We start from the raw sequence: 26620 nt of genomic DNA, 5'->3' as shown, positions 1-26620 counted from the left end.
GAATGAAATGAAAATTGCATTGACCTGGGCAGAAATAGAGTGGTGCATATACAACTGCCTTCTAGCTTTTGAATGTTGAAGAACATGCTCCCCATTGTGCTCTTTATGGTTAGGATACCTCTCGGGCCTGGAGACCATACATATGTGTATATATATAGGGTCTGGGGGAAAACTTGGAAAAGACTTGCTCCGGGGATTCACTCCTGTAACTCCACAGTCCACCACAGGAGGGGGACAGAGCACAAAACTGATCTCTGCTCTGGGCAGGGTGGGGAGGGTGACCAGGGTTTCACCGTCTCCCAGGAGTGCCTTCGAAAAACATGCTGTAGAGTCATGAGCTTAATTGTTTATGACTCTGAACAATTTCTTGGAACTTTCAGCAAGAACATGCATGAATCATAGCTAAAGTCCACCATTAATTTGTGTCACATTGTGGACTTGCTGCCAGAATCCTAGGTATGGTATCTCTCACAGCTCTCCCTGCCCCATGAGTCTCCGGAATAGGCTTTATCTTTGAGGAAATATTGCCCATCGGAGGGAAGATAAATTTGCTTCTGAGTGTGAACTTAGTCCTTTAAAGTTAAATTTCCAAGTCCTTGAGTTAATGGCAAAGATACACATACATCCTGTTCTTATTCATTGGAAAGCAAAGTTCAAAAGTGATTCTGAAATTACCCTTTAAAAATTTGCCTCATCAAAGCTCATTTTTCCGTAGAAGAATCTCACTCGTTCTACAAAATGCACACCCCCTTACCCGTTCAGTCTTGGCTTTACTTTTCTTCAGCTTGCATTTTCTGCATCATTTAACCAGCCCATCTCCATGGCCCCTGACATACAGCATTCTCATCTGCGCTTCAGTTTTCCACTGATTGCCTGCACACCTAAACTGTCCTTTCCCCAGAGCAGTTTTCTCCTGATACTTTCAGGCCCACGCCTGGGCTCCCTAGGCCAGCAGCCCTTCCAGGTGTGAGTCCTATGTAGGTCTTTTTCTTCCCTTATTCTTTTTGGTCTTCTGTGTAACATTATGAATAAACTGGGCAAAAATGCTTTCATGTCAGTTACTACCGTGTTACCTCCATTGTGTGTTAATGGTGATGACACCTTGAACCCCATTGTACCTAACGTAGTGCCAGACCTATTTTGTGGTGGTGGATTTCTATGCTGGACAATTGGACCTTTTTTAAAAAAAATGCTAGCGTTTCAGAAAATATATTAACAAGTTCGCTTTTCCTTGGATTGTCATTTTATCTGTGGATTCATCTCTTTTGTTTGACAGGTCAAAAAAATTCCAGTCATTTATTGAGAGCTGCTTGGTAAAGAATCACAGCCAGCGACCAGCGACAGAACAACTGATGAAGCATCCATTTATACGAGACCAACCTAATGAGCGACAGGTCCGCATCCAACTCAAGGATCATATTGATAGAACAAAGAAGAAGCGAGGAGAAAAAGGTTAGGCACACATTTGTATTTCAGCAAGAGAAACAAAAGATGGACTGAATCTGGTCTTTTGATATATTCGGAGGGGACATGGGCATTTCAAATGGGCCTGCATATTCTTTAGTGTGAGGGGCTGCCTCTGAGATCACAGCCTCTGGGCGTCAAGTGGGTGAGACAGCTGAAGTGGAATCTTTCATGAAAAAATAGAACTGCGAAAAACATTACCTCTCCCAGGCACTGAACAAAGTCATATTGAGTGATACTATGAAGTGCTTTTCTATGACAAGTGATTTTCTTAATTCAAATGAATATTCATGTGTAGAAGACTAAAAAGCTACAGAAGACAGAAAATCTAAAGAAAAAAATTCATCCAGTTGACATTCTTCTATACTGACAGCTTCAACATTTAAGTTTTTGTGCTCTGAGGCTCATTTCTAATTCAGTTATTTAGAAGTCAGAAAGAATTTTCTTATAGTTGCAGTGATAGGAAAGATCATTAGGTTGCCAGGCGTGCTATCTGGAACATCAGATTTTGAGCTGAAGGTCATTTAAAGCACTTCTTTATTTTATAGATACAAAAATTCATGTCTTTATGACTCCTACACAGCACTGTCTTTTCACTGCATCATTGGAAAGCACATAAGTCCAAACTTGGGGTCCCGGGACTGTGCCCTAGTTGTTGAATCAAGGCTTACAATTCCTTAACTAGCATAGGAATTCTATGCTGATACTGTACAGCAGGAAACAAGAAAGTGAGCTGCTAAAATGAGGCAGAAAATGCAAACTGGAGAAAAGTCAAACGACAGATAGGTAAGGAGGAGTGCATTTTGTAGAAACAAGTAAGATTCTTACATAGTAAAGTGAATTTTGATTAGGCAAGTTTTTTAATTGGTAATTTCAGAATCACTTTTGAACTTCGCTTTCTAATTACTAACTCCAGTTAACTCATGATTTGGGGCTAAAGTCCACCATTAATTTCTACCATGTGGTGGACTTGCTGCTATAATTGTTAGTATATTATCTCTCACAGCTCTCTCCTGCCCCATGCGTATCTGGCATAGGGTTTATCTTTGAGGGATAGTATCTTTCTAAGGAGACAAGTTTGCTTTTGGAGATTAACATCCTGGCTGCATCCTGACCACGGTGAAAATCCGCATGGTCCAGAGCAGGTTTAAGGGGTGGCTGAGCGTTGGGTGGTAGGGAAGCAGAAAAGGGTGGGGCGTAGGAAGGGAAATGGGGAGGACAGCGGTGAGGACTTTCCAGGTGGAGAGCAGGACAGGGAGCAGGTGGGCAGAGGACAGGGAGAGGCAGTGTGGGGCTGGAAGGTGGGCATTAAGAGTGTGGTGGGAGTAGAGGGACGACCAGAGATTGAGGATGGGAGGGAGGTAGATGGTGACGTACTTGTCCTCGCTTCCCTCCACTCCACCTCTCTCCCCTTCTGTTTGGTTCAGAGGGAGTGGTGGAGGGTGGTAGACAACACAGGATGGGGTTGCTCTTCTTTTATTTGCATTTCTCTTCCTCTTTGCCTCTGCAGTTAATACCCATAGCCCAGCACAGTGTGAACGGGGCTCGGGGTGGGGCAGTGAGCAGTGTGGGAGACCAGACTGGCCCGGAGAGGTAAGATCAGCAGAGGGCTAAGGCAGGAGGAGAAATCCTCAGTGAAGGTAAAGGTTCCAGGAAGGTTCTTTCTTCTGCAGCTAGCCTCAGGAACTCGCAGGGAAGTGTGTGATCAGGTCAGACTCGGGAGCGGGAGGTTATGAGGCTAAGCCAGAAAGGAGGCCCATCTCCAGGTGTTAGTGGGTGGACGGGGATAACATGCCAGTCGGACCCAAGGATCTGGGAGGCCAGCCCAAGCTGGAGGGCTGAGACATGAGGAGAAAGGGTGGGTCGAGGTAAAAAACTAGGACTGATTTTTCAACTGCTCTTTGTCCAAGGTGGTCTTGGGCCACTCCATGAATTCAAAATTTTTCAGGAAATATTTTAGGGCAGTGTGTCAGACATGCAAACTTCAGATGCCAACTTCTCTAATAAGGATATTTTATCCTACTGTGGATATATAAAGTAGTTTAAGTGCTCAGACTCTGTTTTCAGGTTCGAATCCTGGGTTCAAATTCAGTTATGTGAACTTCACCCAAGTTTTCTCATCTTTAAAATGGGATCGGGGGTATGATAATAACATCTATTGCCTGGCATAGTTGCCAAGATTAAATTTGATAATGCATGTAAAATGTTTAATGCAATGTCTGGTACATAAATGCACTCAATACTAGCTGTTCTTATTTAGGCCATTCTTTATAGACCTATAATTCTTCAGGATGACTCAAAGGTATTTTGTGAGAACTCGTGACCTTTCTCCCTCTGACCCATGAATAAGAGAATAAAGCTGTGCCTCACATTGTTTTCACATTTTTTGGCACAAACTCTGGAATGTGACCCAGAACTCACCATGCCATGAAGGTAGATCATTTTCAATGTGTTCATTCTCTGCAGAGTGGAAAAGTAAGATTCTTGGAAATAGGTATATTCAAGAGTTATGTGGTAATTTAAGGAATCTAATCCTGTTTGGGCTTAGGGCCACCAGAATCACACTTCTAGTCTCATTTTTGTCTGCTCCCCAAGGAAGGGTGTCGATCAAATGAGATCTCATTCCTTTTGCTCAGTTTGAGCAAATGACTTAATTTGCTTCCTTTGCTACTACTTATTACTCTCTTAGCAGTTCTCTCTATGACCAGTTTTGGTAGAATCAAGCAATTTTACTTTGCATTGCTTTATGATTCTTTAACCTTTTATTTTTTCCTTTAGATATGTTGACACATGCTAATTTATCCCAGTGATATAAAAGCAATCAAACCAAATTCTGGTGAAGTATTAAAATTGAGGAGCCTGACAAATGAAGGTTTTACTCTGGAGAGTAGAAGTAATTGGAATAATTGTGTGCTTCTTTCCCTTGCTATAATTTCCTTTATTAGATAAAATTTCTGCATTTTACTTTGAACTCTCTATTCATCCATTTCAAGAAATTTGGAATATTAAACTTCCAGTGTGGAATATTAAAACACTTTATGTAGGATTTTTACATTTTGATGAAATGCTTCAAAAATAAGTAGCCTGAAAACTTCATACATATCTAAATGTGTGAAGCTAATTTTTGATTTTAGAAAATGCACTTGAATTCATCACCCTTTCAGCTTTGTTTCTTAATCTCTTTAATGTCTCAATGGTGTAAAAGGCAAGGTGTGTTTATAAATCTGAGAGTTCTCACTGCGTGATTTCTGCCTCCTAGTGATAATATAACAGAATTGCAGTTTTAGTTCCTTTTTAGGGGTATGCAAATGTCTCTAAGGTTGTCAATGCTAACCCACAGCTATGAAGAGGTAACAATTGTGTGACACCCTCCCTTGCATAAAAGCTCTTCCAAGAGCTCCTCATTGCCCACAGAAAAGTCTTTAGCCTGGCATATGTAAGAATCAGTGAACGATTTCATCCTGCCCACCTTTCTCTCTCTATGTGGTTTTCTCACACCTAGCTACTCACAGCTCATTGTTTCCTGAACATACTATGCACTGTAATACTGCCAGCCTTACTCATGTGGGTATGAGCCTTGGAACGCCCTTTTCCTGCCACTGCCAGCTGCCTGGCAAAGGGCCACTAACCTCCAAGGCCCAGCTCATTTCCACCTCGAAGACTTTACTGTCCCCTCTTTCATGAAGACCAGTGGACTTAGCTGCTCCTTCCTCTGATATTTCACTATTCATTTTATGTACTTCCATTTAGCATATGATATGTTGGAAAGAGCAGTGGTTTAAAATTGGAAAAGTTTTCTGGATTGAATTCTAAATTCAAATCCCAGATTGACTTTTTATTATTGAGATGACGTTGGTCAAAACACTTAGCTTCTTGTAATCTCAGTATCCTCACTTGAAAAACAGCCATTATTTTAGAGGATTATTAAGCAAAATAAATGACAGAACATAGGTAAAACTATCTAGCATTAGTGTCTGTCATGGGAGACACTCAATAAATATTTGTTTCTTTCCTTTCTTTGTAATCATAGAAGCTCTGATTATTGACTCATCTTATCCATTAGATTCTGATCTCCTCCAAATCAAAACTCAGTCTTATTCCTATATATGAACTCACTTAACATTTTACTGAATTAAATGCATTTCCCCAGTGGATCAATCAGAACATATTTTAACTATATATTTTTAGTAGCACCCATTATCAAAAATTGATTTGTTGCATTTATCGAGATAATCTCTGGACAATTTGTGAGTCCACATAAGTCATAGTAAAATCTTACTTTAAAAATGATGAATATCATCAATAAGTTAACCATGGGCCAATGAGTTTGGTATGAGTTGCTTTATAATGAGGGTTAACACATACGGAAAAGTTATTTTTCAGTTCCTTATCTTCTCTTCCCTGTGAACGTTAGGCATTGAGGACATATACCTAGAGTCAGCTGTGACAATCTTGAATGTGGTTAATTCCACATACTTAAATCCAGCTGGTGGGAACTATTGAATCGTAAGTCTGGAGGCCTGGAGTCTGTTCCAGCTCCATGTTAACCACGGCTCTTTGAGCTTAATTTATTTATGTATAAAAGGAGGGGGATTGGTCTTTACTGAGCTATAGTGTCTTTTTGTGTACTAACACTCTGGGAGTCTCTCTTTAGATGAGACAGAGTATGAATACAGCGGAAGTGAGGAAGAAGAAGAGGAGAATGACTCAGGAGAGCCCAGGTATGCGAGCAAAAGCCAAGTCTAATTTTCACATTCTGAATTGTGCTTGTGTGGAATTTACTTTCCTTTTGATTTATAGGTTCATTTTTAAGAATCCACCAGGGTGGTCTTATTTAATTTATGGCCCATGAATATACTCATTAATTTGGGAAAATTTCCCTAGGCAGACTCTTACGAAAATGTGGAAATCAGCATATTCTTTATCTTGTCCCCCAAGATTTATGGTCTCTATCCTAAGAGCTTGTTTCCTCACATATGTGCATGTAGAATGGGTAGGAGGCAATTGTCTGGGTAATGCAGGCCTGAAAGTACTTAAAATTGCAACTTTCTGGAGAACTAATACCTCTAGTATTTTTGGACTAGAATTCTGCGGTTCATTACTTCATACCTTTGAGAAGCCCATTCAGGTAGCCACTGTCCTTATCATGTGCCTCAGTATTTTTACCACTGCCTAATCCAGGAGGACATGATTTCCAGGAAGTCAAATTACATGCTAGACATGAAGCCCAAATAGAAACTTGCATGCCATTCCTGTTGTCACATGCCGCACCCCAGAATCCAGTGCTGCTTTATTATTGTCATCCCTATACTTTGTATTTCACTTGACTTTGATTCTGACTTTCTTCTAGCCTGTGTTTATAAATAATTAAGAATGGTGGGCTCACACTGCCGGGGTTTCTCTCTCAGGAGAGAACTCAGCTGGCAGCAGCTTGGTGAGTCAAGGGGAGAAGGCACACACACCATGGTGCCACACACTGTGAATGTTTAGTAAGACTATGGGGAGAAAATGCACAAATAAGAAGGTCACCCAGGTAGACGGGTCCCCATCCTCTAGGCATGCAAGGAGTGGACCCTAATGGGCCACCTTAGCCACCAATGCTAGAATGAGGTAGACATCATGTGTTTGTTTTTTGAGTTAACTCAGACCTATTGAGCTGGATTCTTGCTAAGCTACCGTAAGAGGGTGGGACTGGGCTTAGAGGGCCATCTAGTTTTTCTCTCTTCATCTGCCACAGGATTCCTCAAGGTCAAAGACCAAAGGAAAATTCTTTTGTTCCATCGGATATACAACATGTTGGCTGCCTCCACTTTAGCTGAGTAGAGATGATGACTGTCAAGTAGTGACATGGAAAATGAACATTCCTATAAGGCCAAGGACCGAACACGCTGCCTTCAGAGAAGTTGTACACTGGTTTTCAAAGCTTACCCAGATGACTGTGTCAGCCCTCTGACCACTCTCTGTAGAGCTGAGAAACCCTGTCTTTGTAACACTTGCTACACTGCATGTGAGGAGTCACTGAGGGGGCCAGACTGGCTGTACCTTAACACATCTATAAATGTAACAGGTCATTGCATCACATCAAAGATTATGTTCGTGTTTTTATGGATGCATCTAATTAATCTTCATGAAATCCTGAAAAGGAGAAAAGGAGCATGGTTATCTCATTTCAGAAATGAGGTGACAGCTCAAGGGTGGTAACCAGGTCACACACAGAGTTGATGATTGAGTCACTAATACAGCTCGGTTCTGCCGACACCGATGCAACATCAGTTAACGTTAATGGAGCATCCTCAAGTCATGTGAGGCTCGATTCCCAAGCCCATCACCTCTGCACAGAGCAAGTGGCCTGTGTAGATAAAAGCACCATCGTATGGGGTTTGTTTTAGAGTTTTACACAAAATCTCTAAGTTTTAGAGGAGGCTCGTTATAGACGCCAAGCATTGTTTATGGACGTCATGAACAAAGCCTTTTATGTCATTTTATGGTGGTATTTCAGCATACTGACCACTCTCTAAAACCAAACCTTGCTCCTCTTGTCGACTGCCAGCAGACCGGCTCCTCTCCCGGCATGCCTCACACCAGTTCTCCTCACCAGCACTGCTCAGCTGCCAGGACAGACCCTGCAGGCCATCCCTTGCTCCCCACATCAGATCTGTCAACAGGCTTCACTAACTCCATCCCCCTGTTGCTTCTTCCAGCCCCCACCCCCTGCTCCCATCCCGGGTGGGTCTCTACCCCAGAGCTGCTGCAGCAGTACTCACAGCCCTTGCAGACTGTCATCCATTCAGCAGCCAGACGGACCTGCTCGTGTTACTCCTCTGCTTAAAACCCCCCCAGTGCGTGGCCTTCACAGCCCACAGGCTGTGCCCCATCTCTCAGACCTCTTGAACCACTCTCCCTCTCATTCGCTCTGCTGTGGGAAGACAGGCTGGTGTTCAGTGCCTCAAAGAGGCCACACCTGTTCCCACCATGGGCCTCTAAAGTTGCTTTTCCTTCTGCCTGGAACATTCCTTCCTCCTCCATTGACTGCCACCCTCCCAGAGAGGATTTCTTGACCACGCATCTAGAGTCCTAATGTTCCCTGCCTCTGTCGCCCCTAAACAGTTATCCTTTCTTGTCTTGTACAGAACCTATTTATACCTGAAATTACACTGTCTGTAATTATTTGTCTGTCTGTCCCACATGAAGATAACTCTAAGGAGTTTGTTTATCTGATGACTGCTGTATCCCTAGAGCTAATTGCAGTGCTTGCCGGGTAGCAGGTACTCAGTAAATATGTGTGTAATGGATTTATTTCTTATTTATTTCCGGAAACTTCCAGAAAGATTAAAAGGGCTAGGTTCGAACAAACAAATAGAAGCCATTTCTCACTTTCCTATTCGGCTGCTGTGCAGAACCAGGGAGTTTGAAACTGAGTTGCTCACCTGCAGTTAGGTGCAGGCAGGGCAGCCCTACCCCACCGGCAAAGTGGGTACAGTGTACGTCCTCTTGTTCTGTCCCATGCGAGCACACTCGCACAACCACTATTTTACAGATGAGGAAACTGTTGCTTACACAGAATCTGAGAAGCAGTGAGCTGGGTTGAAGTCCCTGCTGTTCCTTCTGCGGCCAGAACCAAACCCGTTGGGTGTGGTGCAGTGAGACAAGCACTGGCTTGGGCTTAGCAGACTGGGGTCAGATCCTGGCTCTGTGTCGACCTTGACTCAAGCGTTTCCCCTCCCTGGCTCATCACGTCTTCATAGGACCAGCCTGATCTCTGCCTTGGTGGGTGAGGGCGATCTGTGCTCACCCGCGTAGGTTCCCTCATCGTCCACTGTTGTTCATTTTTATTTGTTTGCCTTTCCTAAATTTGCAAATAAGCTGGTCTGGAGCTCAGGGCTTGCACAGTCACTAAAGTCATTGGAAACAAATCTTTGCCATGTCACAGGGTGAGGGACGGTCCTGGAGGAGGTGATGACTCTGAGGATGTGACACCCCTCTAGGGACAGAGACAGCGTATGTATGCAGGGGTGCTACTGAGAGGGAGGCCGAACACTGGTCTCTCATTCCGGCTCTGTTTCTTTGGGGGCAAGTGATTTAATTAGCAGAGGAGCTGAGAGCTTGTGCTCTTCCTTCCCAAGTGTGGATGAGTTATTTGCCCACAGTCCTCCCCCAAGACTCACAGTAGCCACGGCCCCTGCCCCATGTGGGGTCCTGATCTCTCTGTCCTGCCCACAGCTCCATTCTGAACCTGCCAGGGGAGTCGACGCTGCGGCGGGACTTCCTGAGGCTCCAGCTGGCCAACAAGGAGCGTTCTGAGGCCCTGCGGCGGCAGCAGCTGGAGCAGCAGCAGCGGGAGAACGAGGAACACAAGCGACAGCTGTTGGCCGAGCGCCAGAAGCGCATCGAGGAACAGAAGGAGCAGCGGCGGCGGCTGGAGGAGGTGAGGACCCGCTCAGCCACCTCTGCACCCAAGCCCCTCAGCGGGGCTCACTCCTTGAGGTTGGGGGCCACAGCCTGCTCGGAGCACACAGAGCTTGACACCAAAGGGGATGAGGCCTGAACGCAGGAATCTTGCCCTGCTTTGGGGGTGATGTGGTCACTGCGGAGAAGCAGGAGAGGCCTCCACGCCTTCCTGTGTTGCCACACATCACCTTCTCAGTGAGGCTTCCTCCACACCTCAGTGACACTTTCAGCCCTCCCTTAGGCTGTCCTCCTGCCCTTCCCTGGTTGGTTACCTTTACCCTCTTCAGACATACTCTATCTGTACTTTCACGTGTCTGGATCTCCCTGCCAGAATGTAAGCTCCTTGAGGACAGTGGATTTTATCTCTTTTATTCCCTGATGTATCTCTAGTGCCTAGAACAGTGTCTAGTGCATAAAGTAGGTGCCCCATAAATATTTTTGGAATGCATGAACTAATATATGAATGAATGAGTCAGTGATTGAGAGGTGAAATACAGGTGTTAACTAGACCACAAGGAATAAGCAGATAAGAGGAATGCCAAGTATGGGAAAGCAGGCCTGCCTATTCACACGCCAAGTGTTTTACAAGTCCTTCACCTCAAACCCCTTAGGACCCAGGGCCTGTCCTGCAGCTTGTGGACAAGACTACCTTCAGCAGCAGATGCTGCTGTCATCTGTGTGGGAAACAATACTGCCAGCCACAGTTTCCTGCGTGGCTTGTCATGGACGAGGCTCTCACCCTTGTGGTTTTACAGGCATTTGTTAAAGCCTCCTTCCCAGAACATTGCCCATGTCTCTGAGGCTCCTTCCTCTGCCAGATACATCAAAGCCTCTAGACAGTTAGGAAACCTCGAGCGCATAGCCATTGGGGAAGTTGGGCGGCAGGTGAAAGGTTCACTAACTGCACAAGAACAGGGCGGTAGTTTTTACAGGTTTTCACATACCAGCCTGCTCCTCATTAATGCATTTATAGCGATTCACTTGCTTTGTCAGGTGGCCACTGCGGAGTTAGAGGTGGTGAATTGCAGACACCAGGAGCAGATTGCTTTTAAATGGTACATCAAGGCCCAGCCTTCCTGGATTAAATCTGTGAGGGCCTCAGTTCCAGTGCGCAGTAAATCCCATCAGCCTCACCATGTCCCTGGAATATTAGTTTCAGACCAGCAACAGGAATACCCAACAGCTGCAATTATGGAGTGATTTCTGTGTGCCAAGTACCAGGCAGGATGCTTTGCTCATATCAGTATCTCATCTACTGTTATTACCACTTTGCAGATACCCATTATCTCTCTTGCAAAGTGCATGTAATCCCCATTTCACAAAGAGGAAACTGAGGTTCAGGGAGGGGAAGTAGTTGGTCCTGTGTTGCAGAGTCCTCTGTTCCGCACTTTACTTGAACTGTCTCATTTAGTCCTCACAATAATCTCCAGTCTAAAGCTAATGTGCAGCTGAGTCTTAGAGAGGTTAATAACTTGCTGAAGGTCACACAGCTTGAGAAGAAACCAGGTTTCAAATGCAGGGGATTGGCCTGCAGAGCCTAAGCACACAGCCCCTGCCATAGTTGACATGCTTTTCCTTACTCTTCACCTGGCCTCTCCTCCTGTGGTCTTTCCCTCTGAACGTTTAAGGGTTTCTGAGCAAGGCAAAGAATCTGTGCCCAATGGGTGCTTTGAGCTGGGTTCTGTCCCTTATGCTCCCAGTCAGAGCTACTGCCAAGGCCACCTTTGCCTTTCTTCTCCTGTGGCGTTTACTGGAGCCCCTACCACAGACGCAAGTCAGGGTTCAGCTCACTGCGGCCCGTGCATCCGCAGAGACACACCCTGCAGGTCCTGGCGTGCATGGCAGACGTCGGCGTGCATGCAGACACAAGCCCTTTGCTCTGTGTCCCAGGCACGTGAGCCCTAGCTTCTCACCAGAAGCAGGAACACGAGTGGCCACAGGGCACCAACAGATTGTACTTGCTTTACCTTTTGATGCTTTATTTCACCCTATAGCTCAATAGAGAAGAACAAGGAATACGAAATAGACAGCAGTAAATTCTGAACCCCTAAGTAATGACATTCTCTGCCACCAGGAAGTCCTACCCTGGGTCCTGCTCCTGCTGGATCTCCATCCGTGCCTGCTACCCTGGCCTTTGGTGACCGTTTGTGTTTCTGGTATCCTGCGTAGGAACTTGGACTGCCTTGTCACATAGAAACCGTTTTAAGCCCATAGTTCAGCTTGAGAATTTAGCTTCTTTGTGGGTCAGACAGGCTTTTGTAGGCATCCTGGAAAACACATTCCCCTTCTCTACAAAAGGCCACCCAACCACCCCTTTGGTAGCACAGGACTGTGTGGGATGCGGCCTTTGTATTTGGTGATCTCAGATGTCACCTCCCACCAGAGGGTTTCTGAGGAAGCCCTGCCTGTCCTTTGCTATTTATGGGTAACCATGTGGATTTGGCTAAGCTCTAAATCAGTGTCTGTATATTCTTAGAAGGATTTTGAATATATGCTGAATGTAGTCATTTATCAGCTTTATGAAAAGGACATGGCTTCAGGCCAGTTAAATGGTAGGGATGAAACTCTTGGCTTTTGACCAGTGATAAAGTACAGTTTATAGCTAAGTTCCAGGAACTTGACTAAACCCAGCTAAGGTGAATGAGTCCATCGATAGTGAGAAAAAGTACAAAGAGGACCTCTTCTATTTTTACTCAGTTCAATAAAAATTTCTATTACTGAGCATAAACACAACACAACTTGTTTTATTCTGTGTCACAGAGTTAGGGGCCAAGAATGGGGACCTTGAGGTGTTGAAGCTCCTACTCTGATAATCTTCTCAGACTAATCCTGAGCAGATCGGTGGTGATGTTCGATTCTACTCAAGAGTTTTGAAACGATAGTGGTATTTATATATTTCTTTCAACTTGCTGAGAGCATTCTATACCTTCAAGGATTGTGAGGTATCTTTAAGTTACAGGAGTAAATCAGATTGTCCCCATGACTGCCAACCCCCTCCCTCATAGTCAGTTTTATTCTTTGAAGAATTGTCTTAAGTTTTTTAAGCCACCAAGGTCTCATTAAGTGCCTTTCAAAGCCATGATAACATTGTCCATTCATAAAAACAACCAGTTCTAGCTAAAAAATATACTGCTTTGGTTTCATCACTTGACATTTGTTTTTTTAAGAAATGCCACCTGTATCTTATTGGTCAGTAGTAGTGGAGCGTTAATGTACAAAATAGGGGCCTGGCACTCTAAAAATGTGAATTCCCTATAAGCCTCTAACTTTCTATCGTGAATGCTGGGGCTTGCAAGGACATTGGGCTCAGTTGTCTTTAAAAGTGTGAGGAAGAATTAAAACCTTTTCCCCGTGCCTGTAGGCGTTCATTCAGCAAATATGTAGTGAATGCCTCTGCTGTGTGGGCACATTGCTGGGCACTAGAAATAGTGTCCCCTTGTGATGACTAGATCTGTGTGGGAAACAGGCATTGGGCAAACAATCAGCCAAGTGATCACTGATTGTCCTTGCCGTGACTGCTGTGGTGAAGAATGACGGGCTGAGGGACACGTCACAGAGGCGTGACCCCGCCTGGCTGGGGGGCCAGTCAGCCAGAGCCCAGCTGGGAGCATGTGGCGCACACGGAGGGGCTCGGCAGGGAAGCCAAAGCGAGAGGGCTTTGCACGCCAAATTGATTACCTTTGAATTTTTATTCTAAGAAGACTGGGAAGCCACTGATGCGTTTTAACCAAGGAATACAATCAGATCTGCCTTTGTAAAATGATACTTTGCTGCAAGGAAAGTGATTAGGAGGAAGCAGGAGTGGATGGGGAAGACAGGGTTGTCTCCAGGGGTGATGCTTTGGGTGGATCGCTGCAGATGGGGACTGAGAAATGTGGACACACTTGAGAGAGCTGGAGCCTGTGGAACATGCAGGAAGTGGGAGTCACTTAGATGGCAGAGATGAGGGGCACAGGCAGTCAAAGTCACTCACAGTAGGTCCCCCAGTGTCAGACTAGCGCCTACGTGTGGAAGGAGAAGAGGAAAATCAGTTCAGAATGAGATTAAGATGCATATGAGGCGGCCAGTGGTGATGCCAAGGATGCAGCTGGGCTGTGCAGATACAGCCACGGAAGAGGAGTCGCAGGCGGGAACATGGGAATTACTGGTTTACGGCAGTGGAAGTGTACAGTGAGAAGAAAAGAGAATCTGGGCCTGAGCTCCGTGAACGCAGAGCAGAGGAGGAAACGAGACAGCAAAGAAAATGGATAAGGAAGTAGAAAGAGCACCAGGAGAGTCTGATGTCGTAGAAGTGAAAAAAATTTAGTATTCAAACATAAGAATGGAGTTAAAGGGGCCAGCTGTGCAGAATGCCCACGAAGGCCAAGAAGATAACAGCATCCTTTGGTTTCAATGACAAAGAAGATACTTAAATGTAGTTCTTGTGTAGTACTCTCTAGAAATGCCTTCATTTCCTTTCTGGGGGAAAGTCAGAAGAAACTGGAGGGCCCCGCCATGTACAACCTGCAGTTCCCTTTAATCTCCCCACACCCTGCTCCTCAGCTCTGCAGGGAGGCTCGTTCCCACCACCGACGTTGTTCAGAGGATTAACCAGGAAAATGGACATGAAAGGATTTTGTCAACTGCCAAGAGCTGGACAGATCTCACTTTTGAAGGACTTGTCAAATTCAGCTTAAATATTTCTAATGAGACACACCTCATGCTTCTGCTTACAGAACTTTTCATAGTTAAATGCTCACCCATTTGTTGTCGCCTTTCGCTGACAGTCTCTCTTAGCGTTCACTTTTCACCTGGGGTGAGCGGCCCAGTCTCGCAGAAGCTGTGCTAGCTGGAGCCCAAGCCCAGAGAAGCCACTGGTGTGCGAGGTGGTTCTTCTGAACCTCAGTAGTTTCTCCCAGATACTCTTAGACACCCCCCCGCAAAAAAAAAGTGGTGGGGGGGGCTGCGTATTTCTTTAAGAGCCACAGTGCAAGACAACATACTGAAGCTCTGAACAGTCCCTTAACAACAGGGCGTTTGCTAACATTCTGTTGAGAGGAAAGTAGCATCTATTCTAGACACTAAGATTGCTAAGGTTCAGCTCCCACCTTTCTTCCTTATTAGCTGTATGACCCTGAGTAACTTCTTTAACTTTCCTGTGCCTCAGTTTCTTCATTTGTAAAACTAGAAATAGCAATAGCATTTACTTTGTGAGGGTGTTGTGAAGATTAAATTGAGTTAATTCAGAAAGCCCTAGAACATTACCAACACATAGAAAGCACTCAGTAAATACTAGTTGTTATTGTTATCGGTGTGGGAAACTTTGACTACAGTCAGAGGAATAATTTTTGAAACTTTGAACTCCTTTATGTGCTACAATAAAACCTTACTGGGTTTATTAAAATAAATGTACCAAAAGGTAAGCTTCTTTTCATACTTTGGGAAGAGTATTTGTTATAATACTAGGAGAAATTCAGTTATGTCATTAACAGGAAAATAATATCTAACAGTTTTTAAATGGCCAGCTTGTAGACCACTGGAGAGGTAGAGAAGCTGGCCAGGAGGCCAAGGGTTAATCCTAGGTGTGTGGCCTCAGGAAAATTACTTAACCTCTCTGAACCTCAGCTTCCTTACGTGCACATTCAGTATAATAATATTTACTTTGTAGGATTGTTGTGGGAAGTAAATTAAACCATATACACAGAAGGCTTGGCAGAATGCCTTGATACAAAAATGGATTGATATCATTGGGTGAATATTTTATTGTTATTTTGGAACCGATGATTTCAAAATGCTGTATTGTTAATTTTTTTATTTTAATGCCTCTTTACATAGATAGCATTTCCTCATTCTAGTTTTCCTTAATTCTCTAACGTACCTTCCATTTACTGTAAAACTTGGACTTTTCCATCCCCTTTTAAGAGGGCTTTTTTCCAAGGGCACCCCTTCCGTCGTGTCTTGCTGGGCTGTCTGTCTGCTGTTGACAGAGCCAGCAGTCCCGACCTTGCCAGCACAAGAGGCAGCCCATTCTTCGTCCTTCTGGGTGTGCCTTGCTTACTGGGGTCAACTGCCACCTTGAAAAATCTCCTCTTCCCAGTCAAGTCTAAAGAACCTTCCCCTGGAGAAACTGCCTTTTAATGGATTATCTTGTCAGCATTTCATGCTGTCATTTCTAACACTGTGTAGTTATGATCCCATCATTGCCACCAAGTGGCTGCATAAAGTCTCATCCGCTACCAATATCTAAACAAAACCCAGAAGAAGGTAGGGAATCATGTGCTGTCTCAATAGTAAGCTTCTGGGCCTCAGGGACATAGCACCTTAGGAGTGACCCTTTCGCCAAAAAGCTAGAAACAAGGCAGTCCAGTAAGAGGCTGCCTGGACTTGAATCCCAGCTCTGCCACTTACTGCCTTTGTGATCTTGGGCAAGACATGACTTCTCTATGCCTCAGTTGGCCCATTTATTAAATGGGATAGTAATACATACAAGGCACTTAGAACAGTACCTGGCACTAAGTAAATACCTGATTAAGTTCAAGAAGAGTGTTGCACGTGAAGGGAAAAGGTGTTTGTTTCTCATTTCCTGCTTTGTTCTTGCTGCCCTCCTTCCAGGGCGAAGGCTCGCAGTTGAATGCAGCTTGAGCAAGTGCAGTGGGCATGAGCAAGAGACAGGGAAAACAGTGTGGGTTTTTGCCAGTGTGGCATTCCCACCCACTGGGCCATACTCCCAGGCCCTGAGCCAGAAGAAAGCTCCGTGAGCAAGAATAACTCCCCCTGAAATGGTCCTGGAGTGTTATTCATTGGCACTGCTAAGAAGTGGGCCTTTATTTCCTTGATCACTAACTGTAGGTATCCTCATGTGTCCTGGGAGCAGTGTCTGGCTGGTGGGAGGCAGAGCAGCTCTTTATTCCTCGATGTCGTTAGCATCGATACAGAGATTGAATGCTTTCTAGCTGAGCTTTTGCTCTGTTACTTCAATAACTGAGCAGAAATTATGAAACGACTGGGAACCTTGCCGGCAAACTGGATGCTCATTGTCTGGGACCGGGCTCGCCCGTGGGCTTCTGATAATGGTCGCTAATCGCATGCGCTATAAATCACACTTGTGCTTTAGGAGGGTGTGGGTAGAAGGAACCCTGCTTCTCGGTGGATCCCCCAAGGGCTCCTTCTTCTAACTTACCTGCCCTGCCGAAGGAGTTCTGGCTTTGTGTGCTTTGTCACCTGGATCCCATGGGGGTGGGGGTTCCTGCCCAGGTGAGAAAGTTGTGCTGAAATTTTTATAATGCAGTTTAAAATGCTACTGAAATTTGAAGTCCTTCCTGGACTTTTAAGGAAGAGGAAGGGTATGCTAATATTTTGTACTTACAGCGTTTCCCATTGACAAAAACCCAGAGTCAGGCACTGCGGCTCCTCGATGTATCTAGAGGACCTGCATGGATGGTCACATGGTCTCCTAGTGCCAGCACAGAAGGGACATCACACAGACCTGCCTTCTGTTGTCCAAAGTCTTCACAGAACCTCTTTTATTACATCTTGTCTGTGTTTCTTGTGTTTCACAGTTTTCTTAGTTATTCCTAGCCATGGAACTGTGACAACAAAGTCGTTTCAGAGAAGGTAGTATTTCACATAACATTTAAGTCAAAGTGTTTTTATTTCAGTTCTCGTTTTCTTCAGTGAGCAGTTTTATAGAATTATAGAGACTGGGGAATATGAGGGACCTCAAAAGTGGTCTCATCCAATTCTCTCAAAGCAAGAATCCCCTGGACAGTATTCTTCAAACAGAGTTATTTAACCTGTTGAACATACAGTGTTTCATATGTCCATGGGCTTAAGGCAGCACATTGTATTTTTGAATAACTCCTGATGTTAGAAAATTTATGTTTTTTATTGATTTAGGTTCTTGTGATAGTCCTGCATTAATACAAATTGTGCCAAATAAAACTAAAACGCCTTTCACATCAATCCTAAAAATATTTGAAGGCAATAATAATGTTCTTCTCCACATGTCTCCAGTTTCTGCAGCATTTCCACATATGATATAATTTAGCATCTTAATATCATCTCAGATGTGCTGGAGTGGCCCTCTCTGTAAACATTGTATTAATAAACTGGTTTAAATTAGTAACTGGCTTGTTTTCATAGGACTCAATCTGAGGGTCTAAGGCTTCAGAATGATGGCAGAAGAAATTTGGAGGTTCCTCTGCATTTGCATCTTACACTAACATTCCAAGTCATAGGTACCAGGGGTCTCCACCCAGCCATTCTTGCTCCTCTGTATGATACCCAGGGAGACCCAAGTAGCTGTTCTCCCTGGGGAAACTGAGGCCCAGAGGTAATAAGGAGCTTGCGCATAATCACATTGACTAGCATCCATAGAAGAAGCAGGACAAGAATTCTTCATTAAGCTTCCTTGCAGCTCAGTCTGCTCCTCTTCCTACACACATGAAGACCAGCTTGCACACACGTATTCATCACTGTTTGCCCAGGGGCTGCCTACTGACCAGCAGTTAGCCTGTGAGCACAAAGAAAAGGCTTCATTTAGGCAGTTAATTTTTCAGGAAAGCTCTGAAAGGGTAGGTTGGATAGTTTATCTTTAATAGGGTAAAATAGGTATAGAAAGAAAGAAATGGGGTATATCCAGCCTGTCTAGCTCTTTCAGTGTTCTCTGATTACTGTTTCTGTAAAGAAAAGATAAGTAACAAGTGAAGATAGAAAGAGGAAAAAAAATGGCAACTTGAAAAAGCGTAAGACATCTTTCACTTTGTATATGTAGATGCCTCAACCTGCTTGCTTTAATCCACAAAGGCAGCGTGGCAAGAGCCAGGCACAGAGAATAAGTCCTGGCTTTGCACTTACCAACTGAATGAAATTGGGCAAGATGTTGGCCTCGGTGTGACTCAGTTTCCTTATCTGTCAAAGGGGGTGATGACAGTAGTACCTGTCTCAAAGGGTTGTGGTGACAATTAAATGAGTTGATATGAGTGAAGGCTTAGGACAGTGTTTGGCATCATAGGAAGCACCACATAAGTGTTTCTTATTATCAATGATTATCGTTTTTTTTGTTATTTTTATTTCATTGTTATGTAATAAATTTGGAGGTGCCAGACTACTTCCCTGTCACTCTCATGTCCTTACTGTAAAAAGTTTGGAACCCCAGCTTTGGTTGCAAGGAACCATGCCCTTTCCCTGCAGTAGGTCGTTTGCAATTGTTTTTCCAAAACTGAAACATGAGCCAATGTTAAATGGGCAAATGGAAAGCCCAGAAGCGGGGATGCCTCTCGTCACAGTACGGCTCCCGGGTTGCTTATACAGAGCAGTCCTATTTAAAGTGAGGGGGCATGTGTGATGTGCAATTGATTCAAAAGACCACACCGGATCCTTTCATTCCAAGTGTCTTTGAACAGAGAGCCCCTGTGTTGAGGGCATGGTTTGAGGTACTTCCCAAGGAGCCCGACTTGATCCTGCACCAGCCGTTCCCCTGTCCTCTGGAGGCCAACTCGGGTCTCCCCAGTCACAGTGGGGTCCCTTCTCACCACTTCCAGGAGGTCACCCGGGATGAAAAGCAAGAGGAGCTCTCCAGGGGCAAATAAGAATTCTGCTTCCTTTCACTTCTCATTCTGAATTGTTAGTAGAATTTTGCTTTGCAGTGTAGCACTTTGAATACTTGCCCAGGCTCTTAGAATGAACAGACTTGGGGGATTACTTAATCTGACCCCTCTTTGAAAGTTTGGTTGAAGGTGACTTTTCAAGATCAAAGAACATTTACTTGTTCATTAAACATAATTTACAGAACACTGCCGCTTGGTCTTCAGTGTTTGTATCAGCAGCAGTGCAGGACCAGAATTGCGTCTTGCTATTTCTGATCCATTGTCCTTTCCCGAAGCCCTGTTGCCTCTCTTACCTACCCTCCACCCCAGTGACACGTTGCATTGCAGCTATGGGATATTAATTCTCACATGTGAATATGACCTGAGTCCGTATAACGGGAAATGTGACATACGTAAAAGATGAACCCGGGCCAAAATTTGTTTTTCATTTGCTTGTTTCTACCCTTCTTCATGACTTTTCTTCATCCCAAAAGGAGGACTTAAGGTGGCTTACAGAGATTAATATAGCAACTAAAAAGAAAATAAGGAAAGAAAGTAGAAGAGAGAAACACAGCGAAGGCAGGAGCAGAGTCAGTTCACAGACACCTTCACAACATGCCATCCGGGGCTGTTGGACGTCCAGTGCCAACGGTCTGGCTCTGAGAGTCCTGGCACCTGAGGAAGGAGACAAACACAAATGGATCGAGATTCATGCTGTCCATCGGGTAGTGGTTGAGTAGTGCTATGAATAATGTCTGAGGCCATGTTCCTACCGTAAATGCAATGGTCAGCTTTATTCAGCTATTGTGAAAATATAAAGTGCAATGTTATGGCACAACAGTTCATCAGAGTCACTTCCCCGAGAGCCAGAGCACCCTGGTGCAGGTGTACGCCTCTCTGCTGATCTAAGGTAATCTAAGAAGAGCATTTAAAAAAACAAAGGAGAAAAAGACCAACTCCACAGTCTTCGTGATGAACATCTGTCAGGATTATTTCTTACAACTAGGTCTTTAATAGGAATTAAATATTTAAGGATTGAGGTGATATTCTCTGGCAAGAATTTAAAGAGAAGAAATTCTACATAGTCAGTTTGGAATAAATATATTACCTTTGTGGGTCCCCTGAGCAGGAGGACAGGACTGATATTTTCTCATTAAAATTAACTAACCAGTTCACATGCTTGAAAGTGCAGCCACACAGCCTCAAGCTGGAGGTGGCCTAAGGGGAACAGCCATGGGGAGGATCAAAACTGTCCTCAATAAATACCCAGATCCAGCAATCCCTGTATTGTGTATATATCCTCCAAAAATTAAATCAGTATGTTGAAGAGTTTATCTGCACTCCTGTTTGCTCAGCATTATTCATAGTAGCCAAGATGTGGAATGAACCTAAATGTCCATAAAAGGATGAATGGATAAAGAAAATGTGGTAAAAATAGGCAATGGAATACTATTGGACCATAAAAAAGAATGAAATCCTGCCATTCATAGCCACATGGATGAACCTGCGGAACATCATATTAAGTGAAATAAGCCAGGCACAGAAAGACAAATAGCACATGTTCTCACTCACACGTGGAATCTAAAACATCATTGACACAGAAGTAGAGCATAGAATAGTGGCTACAAAAGGATTGGGATGGGGGAAATGGTGAGAGATTGGTCAGTGGGTACAAAGCTGCTATAAGATAGGAGGAATAAGTTCTGGTGTTCTAAAGCGCAGTAGGATGACTAGAGTTAATAATATTCATATCTTGCATATTTCAAAATAGCTGTATAAGAGGATTTTGAATGTTCTCATCAGCAATGATAAATGTTTAAGGAGATAGGTATGCTAATTAGCCTGATTTGATCATTACATAATTTACATATGTATCTAAACATCACACTGTACCCTGTAAATATGTGTAATTATTATGTCAATCATAAATGTTTTTAAAATTAAAATTTTTTTAGTTTAAAAATAAAGAACTATCCTCAAAAAAATCATTCTTGGCAAATACCAACAGAAGACAAAAGGGACAAGAAGGCCCCGATGCTACTCCATATATGGAGTAAGACAACAATGATCTTAGTCTGGAAAATGTTCAGAGTAGGTACCATCAATCATCTTCCAACCAGGAAAAAAGAAATTAAGAAACTTGTAAGAACACACTGAATGTCTAATTTTAAGGAATATAACTTTTCTTAGTACCTACAAGAAGATGTAAATGAAAATATACTTCTAGGCAATTCAATACAGGTAGAGTATCTGCCAAGAGTTTTAGAGTAGTTGGTTTAAGCCATTCTTTTTTGGTAGCAGGACCACTCATCATTATGCATAATTTGAAGGAAATCTAGGAATACTGTTTGATTCTCCCCTTTCCCATTCCTTCCAGCTTAAACTTTTATTCCCTTATTTTATTTTCATGCCATTCTCCAAGAAGGCAAATAGGTATATGCCAGTGCCAATTGTAGGTGGCTGTCTTTAGAACATTCTCCAGCCCTCAACACAAAAGAATGTTCTGGCCCATAAGGGCTAAGAAGGGCACTGAAGGGCAAAGCTCTGCAGAGCTTTCACCTCTTCTGTTACTTATCCAGTCTGCAGTATTCAATGCAACAGTATCAATGGTAGCAGGCCCAATGTGGGAAACAATGAAAAATAAAAACAAGAGGAACAGTGACCGTGCCCACAAATAGCTTTCAACCGAGATTGCAAAGTTGTTAAGACATACTCTAACCCTAATAGAAGGTACAGTGTGATATAAATCATAAGTATTGATGGGAGGGAAAATGCTGCAAAGAAATTTGAGAGGATACTGTGCTGTCTTCTTTTCCCTCGAGTTTCTTACTCTGCTCAGTTCAACAAACTCTTATGTGCACCTGCCGGGTGTCAGGCCCTGCGTGAGGGGGTCGAGGTACGGCAGAAATCAAGCACAGGCCTTGTCCTCAAAGAGCAACTCTTAACAAGAGTCTCCAAAGCTTTGTAAAGGTGTCTGCTTGAGGCCAGGGACCTGGTCTTTCTTTGACATAACTTGGCATGTCCCCTCCCTGAAACAGCCCCAGGCTCAGGAGGAGAGAGAGCAAACATTTTTTCAGGAAGGGAATTAACATGAAGACACAGCATCTGGAAATTGGCAGGGTGCCCTCAGAATGCTGGGGAAGTGATTTATTTTTCCAGCCTCGCCACAGGAACCCAAGCCCTGGCAGATGCCTCCATGCGTTAGTGGCAGCTGATCCGAGTGAGATCATTATTAATTATTAGTCACTTTTGAGTGTCTTTCTCAGAAACTACTGAGTACTTGGGAAGCCAGGACGCACTTGAGTTGCAATCAATACTGTATACACCTTGCGCAGGGACCTGAGTGACATGTAATTATAAAACAGTATTGATCCCTGGCGAAGGGTTCAAAATGTACAAATCCTTCATATAAAAATCAGCTAACTCTTCAAAGGCCTGATTATTTTTTTTCCTCAAGAAAGAGACCGATAGTTGGAGTAAAAAACTTGAAATGTTAGCTAAATTAGGGCTATTTCCTGCCAGGAGCCAGATCTGTACACATAATTATTTTATTCTCTGTGCTGGCGCTGGTTCACTTTGGTTGAGTATAAGAAAGGTTTCAGTTTGGGGTCCGTAATCCAAGTTAGTCACTTCCTATGCTGATGTTTTCTACTTGCATCTTCCTATAGATTTTTTCCGTACAACAAATACACGTCTGGGACTTGATTCATGCTCATGCCTGACCCGTCCCTGCTTTTCCTGCTCTTCTCTGTCCTGCTGTCCAGCGGCCCCGCGGCCCCGCGGCCAGGAACTCCACCTGCCCTCACACACCCCATTGTCACCAAATTCTGCCTGTTTTATCTTGGCCTGTTTCTAATTTCTACTTCCAAGCTGGTGTCCACTGCAGTCCTACTAGAATGACTGGAAATCTGGACAGTCTTTAGCCTTTCTTCCTTTAGGCTGCGTCTCCACCCTCAGCAGTGATTGTGAATGTGGGCTCTCGGCCTGTCTCTGCCAAAATCATCGGGGCCCTAATCAGTTTACGCCTCGGTCGTAGAGTCTTGTCCACTCCTGCAGTTGTCAGGGAAATTGAAAATGCAAGTCCGATCAGGTCATTTGGCTGCATCAGGCCCTCAGTGACTCCCTTTCACCTGCAATCTGAGATAGACAAATAACTCTTGGTCTGGAAGGGACAGAAGTGGAGTCTCAACAGATGCAGCTTCTCTCCCAAGACTCAGAGGTTATCGGAAGACAGCAGGTCTACAGGATGGCGGCAGGAACTACATCAGGAAGGCTTCCTCACGGACTGCTATGGCATTTCAAATGTTTGTGGTTGGTTTAGCCGGGGCTGTGACGGAGGACTGCTGCACAAAAGCTGTTTGCTTATCGATGTGATACAGTCACAGTCCATTCTATTCTGGGCGCCTCATGTTTCCCCAGCCATGCAGTGAAGTGCTGTTGAGAATGTTACGAGGGAATGGGCTTCCTTCCTGGTGTGTTCCCCAGAACCTCGTATCTTAGGAAGGAGAAATCCCAGTGCCAGTACAGGGGTCTGACACAAAGGGCCTGCAGCCTTTCTCTAAAGGGGTGCTAATGACATGTTGTATGGGAAAATACTTAGAAATGTGTGACAATCCTGCACCTTGCAGGATGCTTGGTGTCACTAGCCCCTCATGCTAAATGCCAGTCATGTTCCCCAGTCGTTGAGACAACCAGAATAAATCCTTACATGTCCCCACAGAGTTCCAAATGGCCCAGAGATGGGGTAATGGTCACCCTACCATTGGGTGCTGTAACTGCTTGGCCTTCTTCTAACTTCTCCTAAAATGTTCTGCTTTCCTGAGTTCAGTGAAAAACTCGATAATTTGTGATCTTTCTGTCATTCCTGTTGCCTCTTCATCTTTTGCCACAATTGAGCTCAGATGCTGGAGTCACATTGCCTAGCTCTGAAATCAAGCTCCACCACTTAACTGGGTGTGACCTTGAACATGAGCAAGACCTTGAAAAGGTACTTGATCTCTCTGTTTTCTCACATAAAATGGGGATAATAATGATATCTACCTCGGGAGATTTTTGTGAAGATTAAACAAGATAAAGCGTGTAAGGTGCTTATCACACAGTCCACTGTCAGAGACATGGTAATTGTATGTGGCGATGATGATGATGATGATGATGACAACAAGTATGGCTCCTGAGTATAAGGGTCTTATCTGAGCAACAAGTTTAAATTGACACTTAAAAATGAATGTTCCACAAAATACAGCGAGGTAGCATGATACACAAGAAGGGTGGTGGACAGGGTGGGCATCACTAACTAAATCCTGTTGCACCCTCAGCCATTCATGACTGAATGGCTCCGATTGTGCCACTTCACTTCTCTGATTTTTATGTGCTTTATCTATGAAATGTTTGTGTTACATGGTGTCAGAAAGATTGACTGACATAAGCGTTGTGAAGTAATCCCCTGAACAGCTTGATGACATGTAATAAATCACCTGTCTCCTACCCCTGATTTGAAACCCCTCACCAGCCATTGGGAGAACACGCTTACCAGGAACTTCTTGGTGAGAATGCACTTGCGTGGCAAATGGCAGGGTGTTATGCAGGATGCTGGATCTCTCTCCATCACCCCCTCTCTCCCTGCCAGTGTGCCCCCCGCCAATAGCCCAGGAGAGAAACAGCCTTGGAGCATTTCGGCATCTCTCATTAAGAGCTCATATCTGCAGTTGGGCGGCTTTCCCTACTGGCTTCCTGACACCCTCAACCAAGGCCTGTTGCCCTCATAGTTGTCTGCTTGTTGCCCCACAGCAACAAAGGCGAGAGAAGGAGCTGCGGAAGCAGCAGGAGAGGGAGCAGCGCCGGCACTACGAGGAGCAAATGCGCCGGGAGGAGGAGAGGAGGCGCGCCGAGCATGAGCAGGTACAACTGGGAGCGTGGAGCCCGTGGATGGCCCCCTGGGAACTGCAGCGCCAGATGTCTCTGGGGTGTGGGTCACCTTCTCTTAGGACTGCTCAGGTTAAGTGGGTTTTTACTCTTTCTCAAGAAACTATTCTCGCCTATTAAAGAAGTCAAATGCACAGCCTTGGCGGTGCCCACTTGTCCAACCTTGCTTCCTACCCTCGCCAGAGTTCCCTGATATACCTTCCTGTTCCATTTCTCCTAGCCCTGGCTATCTAATTTGAAGGTAGCACTGAAGCATGAAAAATGAGCCAAGCCCTGCTCTTTCATTGCTTCAGAAGAGCTTTCCTACTCATGCAATCTCTGGTCTTTGTGAGTCTGAGTCATTGATACTGATGCAGGCCCCTCTCTCTTTGCTAGAATCACATTCTGACAGCACAGCGAACCAGCAGGATGGTTCCGTTACAAAGACAGTGCACGATGGCATTCCACAATTGTTGTATCCCTGCCGCTTGCACAGAAGCCTATGAACTTTATAGCATTGTTAATTCCAGGTAGTCCATAAAGAGAGGAAGCTGTAATGAAAAGCTTTAAAATGCAGCTGGGTTTATAAAAACCAAATAGTAACAGTAAAATGCTGGGCCATCTCAGTCAGCTGTTGTAGGTAGAAGGTTTGTGCTTTAGACTACATTGAAATGCTTTTGCTTTGGTGTGGCATACTCTCCCTGTTTTGCGAGGAGGTATCTGGGTATTTTTCCACCTTCTTCCTTCTGCACTTTACTTGGCAGCTCTTGTCACCTTTGGAATTACCAGTTCTTTTTCTCTCTTTCTTTCTGTTCCTCTGAATTCTCTGCTGCCTACCTCTGCAGGAATACATCAGGCGACAGTTAGAGGAGGAGCAGAGACAGTTAGAGATCTTGCAGCAGCAGCTACTGCATGAACAAGCTCTACTTCTGGTAATGGGAAAGCCAAGGGCCAGCTGATCTGCTCTGTGTTCAACTTGCATGTGTCTATGTGTGTCTGTGTGTGTCCTCCTAGTGCGCCCGTCCGAAAGAGGGGAGCCTCCAAGCCTCATCGACCTCAAAAATCTCATAGAAACTTAATATATTCGCTGATCAATTTTGCCAAGTTTTAATACATTTAATACAATTGTTATACATTCTTTATTAACTCCATCTATTTGTGAAACTTTAACATGAATCCAGCCTTTTTATAAGTACAAACTGCTTTTGAGACCCACTGTGTTTATTGCAGAGTGATTTTGA

General features: G+C 44.3%; 1 protein-coding gene across 1 annotated transcript in view; it reads left to right on the top strand.

The window, feature by feature from the left end:
* TNIK (TRAF2 and NCK interacting kinase) overlaps window positions 1-26620 on the top strand; it is a 288393-nt gene that overhangs the window by 192338 nt on the left and 69435 nt on the right. Inside the window, 5 exon segments of the mRNA XM_012640167.1 lie at window positions 1277-1452; window positions 6119-6185; window positions 9685-9889; window positions 25266-25376; window positions 26225-26311. Of these exon segments, the coding sequence (XP_012495621.1) occupies window positions 1277-1452; window positions 6119-6185; window positions 9685-9889; window positions 25266-25376; window positions 26225-26311 (646 nt within the window).

The sequence above is a fragment of the Propithecus coquereli genome, unplaced genomic scaffold, assembly GCF_000956105.1.
Source record: "Propithecus coquereli isolate 6110/MARCELLA unplaced genomic scaffold, Pcoq_1.0 Scaffold15, whole genome shotgun sequence".
Taxonomy (NCBI): domain Eukaryota; kingdom Metazoa; phylum Chordata; class Mammalia; order Primates; family Indriidae; genus Propithecus; species Propithecus coquereli.
This window is presented reverse-complemented; position numbering and strand designations above follow the sequence as displayed.